Source organism: Melanaphis sacchari, unplaced genomic scaffold (genome assembly GCF_002803265.2).
Source record: "Melanaphis sacchari strain LSU unplaced genomic scaffold, SCAv2.0 Contig141_pilon_pilon, whole genome shotgun sequence".
Lineage (NCBI taxonomy): Eukaryota > Metazoa > Arthropoda > Insecta > Hemiptera > Aphididae > Melanaphis > Melanaphis sacchari.
The window spans coordinates 373,990-387,266 of NW_020270600.1; the positions used below are offsets into that span (position 1 = coordinate 373,990).

The 13,277-nt window shown below is 24.1% G+C and overlaps 1 protein-coding gene across 1 annotated transcript; it reads left to right on the plus strand.

Annotated features, from left to right (window-relative positions):
* Positions 1 to 1,398: 1,398 nt before the first annotated feature.
* Positions 1,399 to 7,939, plus strand: LOC112591696 (uncharacterized protein F21D5.5-like). Its single transcript, XM_025335593.1, has 7 exons — positions 1,399 to 1,712; positions 2,988 to 3,322; positions 3,391 to 3,708; positions 3,765 to 4,055; positions 4,282 to 4,575; positions 5,176 to 5,237; positions 7,822 to 7,939. The coding sequence occupies exons 1-7, from the start codon at positions 1,550 to 1,552 to the stop codon at positions 7,937 to 7,939; spliced, it is 1,581 nt and encodes a 526-aa protein (XP_025191378.1). The 5' UTR covers positions 1,399 to 1,549.
* The last annotated feature ends 5,338 nt before the right edge of the window (positions 7,940 to 13,277 follow it).

Sequence of the window (13,277 nt, forward strand, 5' to 3'; positions counted from 1 at the left end):
TTCAACTTTAAATACCTATGCATTACATGAGTAACAAATGGCAATATTTACTTTCAAGATTGGAGACGCTGGTCCAGCAAACAAGTTTCCTAGATCATTGATTTCATAATTATCTTGTTCTAGATCATCAAGATTTGTTTAATTTTTTATTAGTTCATTTCAAAGATCTTTTTTGTATTGAAGAAACATAAGTAGGAAAAATTTCGAGTTCGCAATCTTTAAAAATCAAAACATGATTTATAAAAAAATAAAATCTTAACTAAATTAAATACTTGATAATTAAATATTTAACTGTACGATTTTTAAGTTAATAAATTTACATGTTATTACAACTATTTACAAGTGATATTAATATCAATGTATATTATAATAGACAGCTTAATAATATTTACTTAGTTGTTAGTTTTATAATAAAAGAGGAATTTAATTATGACGTTTAGTCTATCACTTGATGCTTAAATTATTATACAGTTATTATTTAAATAATAATAACTGTAAAATTTTACATTAAAAACAGATTTAAAAAAATAAAATTTTTAACCTTATAATAATAAATTGTATGTTAATATTTGAATTTGAAAATATTTAAATTTTTTAAAAAAAATTAAATTGGATAAAATTTAAATGAAGGTTTTTATATTTCAAAATTGGTAGATTTGCATTATTGTTATTCCCCGATTTTATCGTTTCACAATGTAGAGAAAATAAACTAAGATTTATAATTATTAATTTATATTTTATAGTTAAAAAAGTGTTCATATCTAAAGTGTCCAAACACACCGCTTTAGGCGGGATAGCTTTACTTTCAAGTTAAGTGTACCACTGTACCCAAAGAAGTAAGAACATAAAAATATCCCATTTTGAAAAAACGGCGATCTGTATTACAATAATTTACATTCTATCAAATAAGGGTACGTACCTATTTAATTATCGTAACAGATAACAACGAAATTGGTATAATATAATGTTTACGATTTTATATTCACTTAATTTTTAATTATCAATAGACATTCTTCACTTATTTAAAATAGATGTTTTAAATCGATATATTACTACAAATATTGTTATAAATGTACACAAAAAATTTTAAAAAAATGACGATTTCTTATTCAAATTTACAAGCGTCCTATAAGTTGTTACCCGTCTGAGATCTGAGAGGAAAACCCGAAAAAGTATGGTCACATTATTTAGGTATACCGTATACGGTATACCTAATTCACAGCAAGGTGGATATATTATATCCACCTTGATTCACAGATATATAAAAAATATTATATTATATTTATGATCTAACGACTAACCGTGATTGGTAAGATTTATTTGTTATCTCGTTATTTTTTTATCAAAATAATGTCACAATTAATTTCCTTCTGTCAGTTATCACTTATCAGTTTGGCATCAATTTTCAAGTTCAATTTTTAAATAATTTGAATTTTTAAAATATATTTGACTAAGTTTTTGTTCATAGTATTTGAGGTACAGATTTTAAAGATTTTTCTATAGACTCACTTTTAAGTTTTAGATATACCTAATATTTGCTCAGTTTAATATGTCAGAATTGTCAGTGAAGTCCAATGACAATGTTACATTATGTGTTTTGGTATCTGATGAAAATCCAGAACTAAAATTTATACTATTGGACAATGAACCTTTAATATTGGGTAGAACACTACAGACTGGAATAGACGATCAAAGATTGTCAAAAAATCAAAGTAAATTAAAAATAATTCTATGATATTACCTATACTACCTATACATTTCAATATAAATTAGGTATATATGTGAAGTATTTTATTACCTATACAATAACATGGGTTTATTTGTTTTTAATCCCATCTGATGTTCCAGAGGTGATAAAATTATAACAATGTAGGTACACCCAATTATCTAAATGTCACTGTGATATATCTTATAAAAAATGTGAACTAGGTATGTTTCTTGTTTAGATTTGCAGGAAAATAGTTTCAACACTATTAAAATTAAATAATATATGCGTCTATATTTTTTCAATGGAATTGGTTTCTAGTACCCAAATAATTGTATTCACATCAATTCTTTTTAAAATTGATTTTAGTGATAGTTGGAAAAAATATCTACAAAAAAAAATTCACAGGTATAAAAATCCATACAAGTGCCATATGATTGTTCTATATCTATAGTATAAGTTGTTTTTTACTTACTAATATGTTTTATCACATAAATATAACCATTATAACTTGTCATAATCTTTATTTTATGTTAAATCTTTATATAAACAATAAAATTTAACAAATTTTTAATTTCAGAAGTACTCCAACTACCTAGTATATACTAATGGATCAATGCATATGTTTAAATACTGAAATAATTATTCGAATACCTTTCAATAAATAGTATTTTTATTACCTACCCAATAATTGATATTTTTAAATTTTGACTGGTTTAAGATACCTAGTACAGTTTACTTAATTTTTATTGTTGATTAAGTATATATAGTATATACCTATTTATAGTTAAACATTCAATATACCTTTCAATAAATTGCATATTTACTATCCAATAATTTATTATAATTATTATTATTTTAGATACTGAGCAAAGCGATTAATGTATTTATAATATTATGTTATAATTTGTAAACATTTTTTGGCTTAGTTTTTTGTTTTTTGAGGGGGTAGGGGTCACTGTGTACTTTTTAGTGATTTGATTTTAATGTCTATACCTATAACATTAAAAATATTTATATTTATATTTTATTATAGGTACCTAGATAAATTGATAATTAGTGTTTTTTTTTAAACAATTGTATGATGGTCATGTTTAAGAATTAACTAAAAATATTATGATATTTACAAAGAATTATTGTAACCACAGTTTTATTTTAACCCATAACATTTTTTTTTTTTAAATCTGGTTCCTTAAATTAAACTGAAACATAGGATAATATTGTGTATAAACTTACTTTTTAATTTATATACTGGTATGTAGTAATTTTTAAATTTTTTTAGTGAAATTTATAGCTGACTATTCTACGGCTCGAGTATTGGTCGAACAATTAGGTAGCAACAAGTCAGCTGTTAATAATGAATCTATGATAAAAGGAGAAAAGAGACTTTTAAACCATGGAGACAAAGTGGCATTGTTGTTTAATAGCAATTATACTTATCGTTTAGATTTTGTAACACCTCCTTCTTATGGTGTAGACTCTAATAAAAGGACCACCAATTATTTAGATAAAGAAATTTATAATAAAAAACCTCGCTCAGATTCTACTTCTATATGGGAATACAAAAATGATTCAATGATGTTGTATAATAGTTCAAATATTGTTCATAAAGAAAAAGTAAATGTTTAATTAATTAATACTGTTAATTAAAAATGTTTATTTTTATTTTGTATTTGTTGTTCAAGATAGCAGCATTTGATTTGGATGGAACACTTATTGTTACCAAGTCTGGTAAAGTTTTCCCCGTTGATGAGAACGATTGGCAAATTTATAGCCCTGAAGTTATTACATCTATTAGCAAGTTGTCAGATGACGGTTACAAAATAGTGATATTTACTAATCAAGGAGGTATTTCGAAGTCAAAAACGAATTTTCTTACATTTAAAATTAAAATTACAAATATTCTCAAAGTACTCAAAGTACCTATTCAAGTATTTATAGCTACTGAAAAAGATATAAATAGAAAACCTGCACCAGGAATGTGGAATATTTTGGTTTCTGATGTAAGATTATTTTTTTATATTACTAAATAAATTACATTATTTAATTTTTATTTTAGTACAATGGAGGTGTACCAATTAACATAGATAAAAGTTTTTTTTGTGGTGATGCAGCAGGCCGATCTGCTCGTTTTAGTTTTGATGGTAAACTAATTAAAAAAGATCATTCATGTTGCGATCGGTTATTTGCCATGAATATTGGACTCAAATTTTATACACCTGAAGAATTCTTTTTAAAAGAACCTACTGAAAAATTGTATGCATTACCAGAATTTAATCCAAATGACATTAAGGCTAATATTCTCTGTACAGATTTAACATCAAAAGTTTTGATTTCTCCTAATAAAGAAGTAAGACCTCTTCATCATACAATTTTTAATATTTTTAAATAGTTTGGTCTCACAAAAAAAAGATACTGTTTTGTGCATGTAGATTTAGCTACTAATAGATGCCAGGCTATTTGTGATAAGGCTATTAGGCACAGAATAGTGTAGTGATGCACATGATTATTTGGTTTTTGTCAAGATGTATTACCTTTATTTTGTGACAGACTATAGTAATTAAAGTCATTTTTAGATGATCATAATGGTTGGCTGTCCTGGTTCAGGGAAAAGTTATTTTGCATTAAATAATTTACTCTGTCATGGTCATATGAAAATAATTAACAGAGATACACTAGGCTCGTGGCAAAAATGTGTTTCTGAAGCTAAAAAATACTTAAGAGATAGTAATTGTAGTGTAGTGATTGACAATACAAATCCTGATATAGAATCAAGAAAACGCTTCATTGATGTAGCTAAAAGTTTAAAAATACCAATTCGAGTATTTTTAATGAATGTATCCAAAGATCATGGAAAACATAACAATAAAGTAAGTATAAATTAAAGTCTTTTTTACTTTTTAATAATTAAAACATTATCTAAAATCTGTACATTAATATATCATGAAGTTAATTTTCTATATAATTAGTTAGATCAGCGTTTCCCAATTTTTTTCTCTGCCAGATTCCTTAGAGATAGTAAAAATGATTGTGAATCCTCTAAATAAAAATTAAAAACAATAATAATACTATTTTCAGTTTACGTTTGCAGACCCTCTCTGATATAATATGTGCAGACCCCTAGGGGTCCATGGACCACAGTTTAGGAAACGCTGGTTTAGATAATATAAAAATAAGTTATAAAAGTTGTGTATACAAATTCCTCGACAGTCTGAAAATAGAATGGGCAAAACCTGTAAAGCACATACCAAATTAGAGCCCAAATTTATATGTATATTTAAAAAAAGTATTTCCTCTATTATATCTTAAGTTTATTTCATTGTTTATAGAACTTTATTTTTGTTCATCATTGTAAAATTCAAACTATTGTAAAAAATCTTTTTGTATAAATTATTTAATAAGTTTATAAATGTAAGTATTTATATGTAAAAAAAATAATCTGAAATTATATATATATATTTTTTTTTTAGTTTCGAGAATTGACTGATAAAAAACACCAAAAAATATCAGATGCTGCAATTAATTTTTACTTGTAAGTATAAATAAAAGTTCCTATAATTTATTGTAGGTTTAGGTATAACAGATATAAATTTTGAATAAAATATTTATTGAACATTAATTTTTGTCTAAAATAATTGATTTGTTTTGAATTATTATGTATAATGTTAATAGTTAATTAGATAAAATTTTATGTAGATTAAAAAACCTACAAAAGATTATCTTATAATATTAAATATTAAAAATATATAGGCACAACAATTTTTGATATATATATTATAAAATAGAACTTTACAAAATTTGTCAAAATCTCAAAAAATTAGACCGTTTTATAATTAAAAATGTACGAAAACTTTTCTTTTTGTATTTAAGTTTTGAAAATTTAATATGAAATTTTTCATAGGTAGTTAATTCATATTGGAACCATAGAATCTAAAAAATATATACATTTTTTTTTTTCATGGACATTGGACGATAATACTTATTTAAACAATAAATAGCAATATGTTAATTATTTAGTTATAATTTAAAATATTATTGGTGGAACTTAAAATTTTTACTATAAAATTTATAGTATAAAATAATAATATTTATTATTATGAATTTTACTATACCCAATGACATTTTTATTCATTTTATTTATTTATACTATGAATCTATTTTTACTATTTTACGGTATTTATAGAAAGAAAATTTTGTGTTTATAAGTTGTTACAATACTGCATAAATATATATTATTATAATAATTAAATACTAATAATATAATAAATGCAATAATTTTTAATAACTTTATCAACCTTCTATAAAATCATAAGAAAAATAAACTATTTTAATTGCTTTATTATCACCAGTGCTTATTCAGACTTTCTTTCCCATGAAGGAGGTATTGTAAATTTTCAAGGTGTACAATAAAATAAGAGCAAATAATAAAGGGAAGTAAAAATTAATCTAAATTGCATACAAAATTATTTTTTTATTTTTTGTTCACATAAGAAGTGACCATAATTAATGATTAATTGCATGGTCAATAGTACTTACATTTTAAACATTAGACCTACACACAATATATAATAATAATAAATCATAGTAATCGATTATTTCATTGGCCATTGCACAATAGGTACAACAAGATAAGTTAGATTCATGCCGATACACATTAATTGACTAACTGACATAAAAAAAAGGCAGTTAAACAAGTTATTTATACATAATATTCAATCCTTTATCATAATAATTATTTAATTTTATTGTTTGTTGACGTAGTAAGTCTTACATTTTTTCAGGGAGGGGGTATTCCCCTCTGAAATAAACACTAGTTATTACTAAACTTAAATTAATCAATGGCTCCTTCTGGCTTAAAATGAAAAACATATTAAAACATTAAGAACAAATTCCATCATTAAAATAACCTAATAATAAGTTAGCCATTTTGGCATTAAAAAATTGAACACATTTACAAATTATTTTTATGAAGTATTCAAATCCAACACATTTAATTAAATTTAATCAATCATTAAACAGCGTTCTACCTGCTTCTCTATCCCTTGAACACATCATTCTAAATGAAATAAAATATGCAATCGACAAATTAAAATATTTTGACACTAAATATTGTAGAAGGGATCTAAAAATATGTATTTGCCCACAGTTAATATATCACTCACTACGCCACTGCCTATGCACTATAACAGAATCTCCCTGGTATGTTAGTAACAAAACCTAACACTCTGACCTGAAAATAAATTATGTAAACCAAGTCACAAAAATCACTTACATAAACTTCACAAAAAATATAGCTCCCATACTAATCTCGACATATTATGTCGCCTTGCTTCCTACCACATCCTAAACAATTCCATATGCAAACTCAAACGAAAGTGGTGTAAAGACCTCTTCTATTAAAATTATTCCTTTCAATTTCAAATAATCCAAGGATGTAGCTCTATTGAAAGCCCTCCTATATTGTATCATATTTCATGTTATGTATAAATCACCTTATCACTACTACTTATTGTGTTAAATTGTATAACTGTAAATTTTGTTGTTAAAATTAAAAAAAAAGGTATTACCCAAATAAAAACAAAAATATAGCTATATCAAAAAAAAAAAAACATTATCAATTGGTGATATTAGGCTGACCATTAATTTTTAAAATCTTTTTTCATTTACAATGATAAATTATTGAATTCAAATTGAACATACCTATAAGTGATACACTCAACATTTAATATATAGTAGACTAGTAGAGTGATACTCGTCTATCTTTTTTTTGTCAATTTGGTAAAACTTATTTTAAATTTTCAGTTGAATATTAATGATAGATTACAAAATTTGTTTAAGAATAACTACATAATATACAGTTATATTAAATCATATAAGGTATTCCTAAATTGGGTTACTGAATTTCCAAAAATTCCTATAAACCTTTTTTTTTTATTAAATTTTATGTACACTTATTTTATTTTTAATAACCTGACTTATAAAATGTTGCATAGCCCTGTTTTTAATCTTCTTATTTATCTATTAATCGGCAAGAAGATTTATATTATGTTAAAAAAAAACATCATAATAGTATTAATTTATTATTATTATAAATACATTTGTATACTATTTTTCAGTTCAAAATTTCAAGAACCATCAAAAAGTGAAGGTATTGATGAAATAGTTAAAATAAATTTTGTTCCTCATTTTAAAGATCCTAATCATGAGAAGTTATATAAAATGTTTTTACTTTGATATAAGTAATTTTTATTTTTTTTTTTATTTAAAAAATGTATTATATTATATAATTTTATAACTCATTAATTATATTATATTATTTGAAGTATTAGTTAATAACAAATTATAAATACATAAATAACTTTTTGAAATTTAATCATGTGAACTAAAATTATGGGTTTTAATTTAAAATGGTTTTGTTACATTCTTAAGCTATTTCTCTTTTAATTTGTAATTAAATAGAGTTAATAAAAATCTAATTAAACCTAATTTGAATAACTGTCTCAAACTTTTTTACCTTTAAAATTTGTAACCATTAGCATGTTGGAGAAAATTTACTGCTAGATTCAGATTTCCTTAGTAACCAATTTCAATGCATTGAACTGAGGTTATGTCATGTTAAAATAATTGAGGAAATGGCATAAATATAGGGTGGCCAAGGTGGCTCAAATTCTCAATGCCACCGTTCTCAAGATCAAAATTTATCATTAGATAAACAAAGATATACTCACTCACTGTTTCATCTTTGCCCGGTTGGAACCACAAAAACTATGAGTATGCTATTTGGTCAGTAATTTCATTTTCTGATGTAGTCATAAAGGCCCATTAAGAAATGATTTTTTCAAAACTCCATTCCAAAAGAGGTAGAAATAGAAAACTTTTTTCTTGGTTGAATTTTTTTTTTAACTTTATATATTTACATTGTAATAATCATTATAATTGTACATATATAATTTTAGGATATTTATTCTATGTTTAGTATAAACTACAATGACAAATGTTAAAAATACATGTAATACCTATTCATTTAACAGTTTTAAACAGTGTAAATATCTAAATCTAGTGAGATTTAATTTATTACGGGCTACACCATACAGGATAGGCCAGTGTGATACATTTGTAATTTTATTATTTTAGTGTTTACTTATGTTATTTGTGATTTGATGAGTTAAAATTTATTAATTGGCAACAATAAAACATTATTTTATCTGTTACGATTATACGACATTTAAGATATTCACACCGACCACAATGCGTATTAATTTGCACCTAGTGGCTAGTACCTAGGTAGTAGGTACATTGCATTCATTGTGATAGTGCGGTAAAATTCCAATATTAAAATATGTTCTTCTAAGTTTAATTTTTTTTCATTTGATGTTTACCTAAACATTAAAATATTTATAGAACCAAATAATAATAAATCATTAAAATTAATAAAATGGAAAAAATATCTCATTTTGATTATCTCGTCTTTGGAAGAAAATGGTTATTGCATTGTTCTATAGGTTATACCTACTAATGCTTGCAGTAGCCGGTAATATACAATAGATTCTAAAATATCTACTACACGACAGGCAAGTATTGTAAAAAACTTAATTAATTTTTACTATTTACTATTTACTTTAATTTGAGAATTAGGTACATAAAATAATAAAGCTAAAATCAGGTAGTCAACAGAAGTATACCAACATATAAAATGTACCTACCCATACTGCATTTTAATAGGTATTTGAATAATTTAGCATATTATTTAAAATAAATATTTGTAAATTAATTTTAAGTATACACATGTGATTTAATATTTAATGATTGATAATAACAGTGATAAACCTACGCTGAAATTTTTCATTTGAATGGGATCGGAGAATAGGTATTAAGAAAAACCTGGGAACTATATTTGTTGTAAAGTAAGTGTCAAGTGTAGAATATATTATTATAGAACTATAATAATATCAAATTATAGTTAAAAGTAATAACATTTTTATCTTTAAGATGAAATAATTTAAAATTTAACCGATTGAGAAGAAATAAAACAAACATTCATGTTTAAAATATTTTATTTTAATTATTGTCATTTTTACCTTTTTCATAGTAGGTATTTATATAAATAACACGTAACACGATACCTACTAAAATGTTATTTTTAAATTTTTTGTTCAGTTTGCTCTCTAGATTTTCTTTTCAAAGTTTTTACTTTTTCATAGCGCTTGTCGCTTACAGATTTATTTTCAGTAATATACAAACTATGCCTATTTTCGTTTTTCTTGAAAATCAATTGATTTTATATCTTTCAGAGCTTTTCCATCAATACCTTTAAGTTCATCTTCGAATAAATCCACCCAATCACCAACTAAATTAATTGAACTCGATGATTTAATTTTGCTTATTATAATTGACTCAGTATGTTTAACAAAATCCAAAACCGTTATTTAATCACTCTAAATAGTTTATTGATAACGACTAAAAATGACCAATACACCTACAAAAAATGCTAATAAATGAATAAATGTATCCTTATTAATTAATAATAATAATAATCCGTTAGACTCTTTATCTTTAAAATTTCACATATATATAACTAGAGCTTTCTATGAAATTAATATTTATTAGATTAAAAAAAAATTGTGTCCATCACAGTTGAAAAACTTTGGTATCTTTATTAATTGTAAATTATTTTCCTTAGACAGTTATTATCGTTCCCTGGTTTAAAATAGTCACCAAATGGAAAAATGAATGACAATATCAAAATTATAAACGATAACGAATATAATAAGACGCTAGTATAGATACTATAATAAAAATGTATAGGTAGTGAATTATTAGGGTGTGAATTTGTATATGTATTTACATATTGTCGAGAATAATAATATTCGAATGATTCCTTTATAGAAATATGTTAGAGGACTATCTGATTATTTTAAGCTATGATTGATATTACATATTTTTACATATTTGATTTTAATTACATATTTTTATATAATTTATTTATATTACATATTTTTGTTAAATATTCACCTAACTTAACCGTCAAAAATTGAAAGAAGCCCCTGGGGAGGTCGGAATAAAAATAAAAAAAAAAAGTTGAACAATTACTTAGTAAAAACCCAGGTTTAAAGACACTTGAAGCTATTTCAAACATTCACAACGGCAGCGATACACAAACTTTTTTTGAATTTAATTAAACTGAATTAAAAGCTTTTAAATTTGCTTCAATAAGTTCCATCGACGTGGAAATGTCCCTTTAGCCGCTATAAAAATATATTGCGTCCTAATTAATGTCGATTTAATTTTGATTTTGACAACCTAAAAACAAATAATATGTGATTGTCAATTGTTTTGTTGACGATGAAGAAGATCCTAACTCAAATGAATAAGTACTTAATTTAAATGTATTCCTAATCATAATTTTAATAAAATAATAATGTAATGTAGTGTTGTATAATTTATATTTACGTACCTATATAGCTATATACTCGTACTTATTTTATAATTTTTTTTCAAGAATAAAAATATTTTTTTTAGATATCTTGTATTTTTAATTGCATGTTTGGATAAAAATAAATACATATATATGTAAATATTTTTGAATTTTTAATACATATAAATCCGCACTCTAGTAATTATAAATATAATACGGACATCCGGCGATAACCGGTTTATTGGTGATTTTCTTTATTCACCATTCGGTATTACGTATTCTTAAAAAATGTTAGTAGTTTAAATTCTTAATTTATAATTATTAATCATTAATCATTAATATATTAAGTAAGCACCAGGCAGGTATGTATATAAAATGATTTTCTTATTTCTAATTAGTTTTTATACCTATAATTATAAATAAATAAAACCTTATTATATAACTATTATTTTTATATTCTTAAATAATCTTACATATTCTTGAATTCTTCCTATTACATGTATCTAAATCGACCATAATATTAAGTAGGTAGGTATTTATATTATAAATTTATTTTTAATTGCATGTGTGTTTATAGGTTTAATTGTCTATTCATAAATTAAATATTTATATTAATTTTTTAAAAACAATATAATATTATTATAATTTATAGTTCAATATATTAGTTATTATTTTTTATGCACACCTATATTCAATGCATTGAAGAATCAATATGTAGGTACTTAATATGTTATATGAAATACCTGTGCTATCATAATTTATTTCGTGAGGATTAGATGTATGGATCTCATAGAAAATGATTGAAATACAAAGCATCTAGACATAGGCGCAACTAGACCTTTAAAATGTGGGGTGCTTAAACTATTAATACCTCACAGAGCCATGGTATTTCACTACAACTGTAATAATTAATAGTTGGGCATAAAAAAATAAGGGTGCTAAACTTGAATCAGGGGGAGCTAAACACACTTTTGCTCCCCTCTAGTTGCGTCTAGATCTACTGCAGTTTACAGTCTATTAAGTTTATAAATATAGATAAAAACTATAGTTTTATCTTTTAAAATAGTTGTAATAAATGTAGTAAATACACATTAAAAATTAAATTTCATGCATTATATTATATGAATATTATAAATTTATACATGTACATTGTACATAATAATACATAATAAAAAGTTAAGTGAACTTTATAAACTAATGTAATAGTGTTGAGTGTAAGACTAGTGTTTAAAAAATGAACGTAATTTATCTTATTTATTTTGTGATTCAAATTATGAAATATAATTTATTAATAATTTAAAAAAATACCTAATTAGGTGAAGGTACTCTATCCAATGAAAGAACACGCTGTGGCCACATAGAGGAACTGGTCTTAATGGCAGGGAATCCTGTGAAGATGCATAGAATACGTGCGTTCCTTTGTGGACGAAATATATATTATTAAATCAATAATTTTACTAGGAAATTTATTATTAATAATTGGATTTTAATATTGTATTAATCAAAACATGACGCATAACCGATACACATAAACAGGTTATAACTTTGGGGTCCCGGTTGTCACTTCATATATAGATAACATTAAATAGATAATTGACTTGGCCTAAACACTAGTACCGTAAACTTAATGCTTCTAATAACTGACTTTTGAACTATAATATATCTAGTTAACATAACTATAATTTTTTTAAATTTATGTGTTACTTGCATCAGTGGTAACTGCAGAACTAGGAACATCGAAATAATACAAAAATTAATATTTATTTACATGGGATTCATATACGATCATACAAAGTACAGAACCATTTTTTCATCTATCAGAATTTAGAATTAGTCTCTTCTACAATATATTTGTGTCACTAAAATGTTATATTATTAAAAAGAAATCATCATAGTCATCATAGTATACAAATTAGTTTTATAGGTTTATTATAACAAAATCTCTACATATTTTTGCTTTAGCAAAGCAGTATATTATTTTTTTTACATTTAATGTAATCTACCTGTAAATAATATGCAAAAGAGCTACACCCGTTAATTTACTGTAGCTTATTTCACTTCTTATTCAAGTTTTCAACCTATAAAGCAATCAAAATAAAGGAGAAACATGCTTTAAAATTAAAATAAAAGCATATTATTTAATATTATAAAACATTG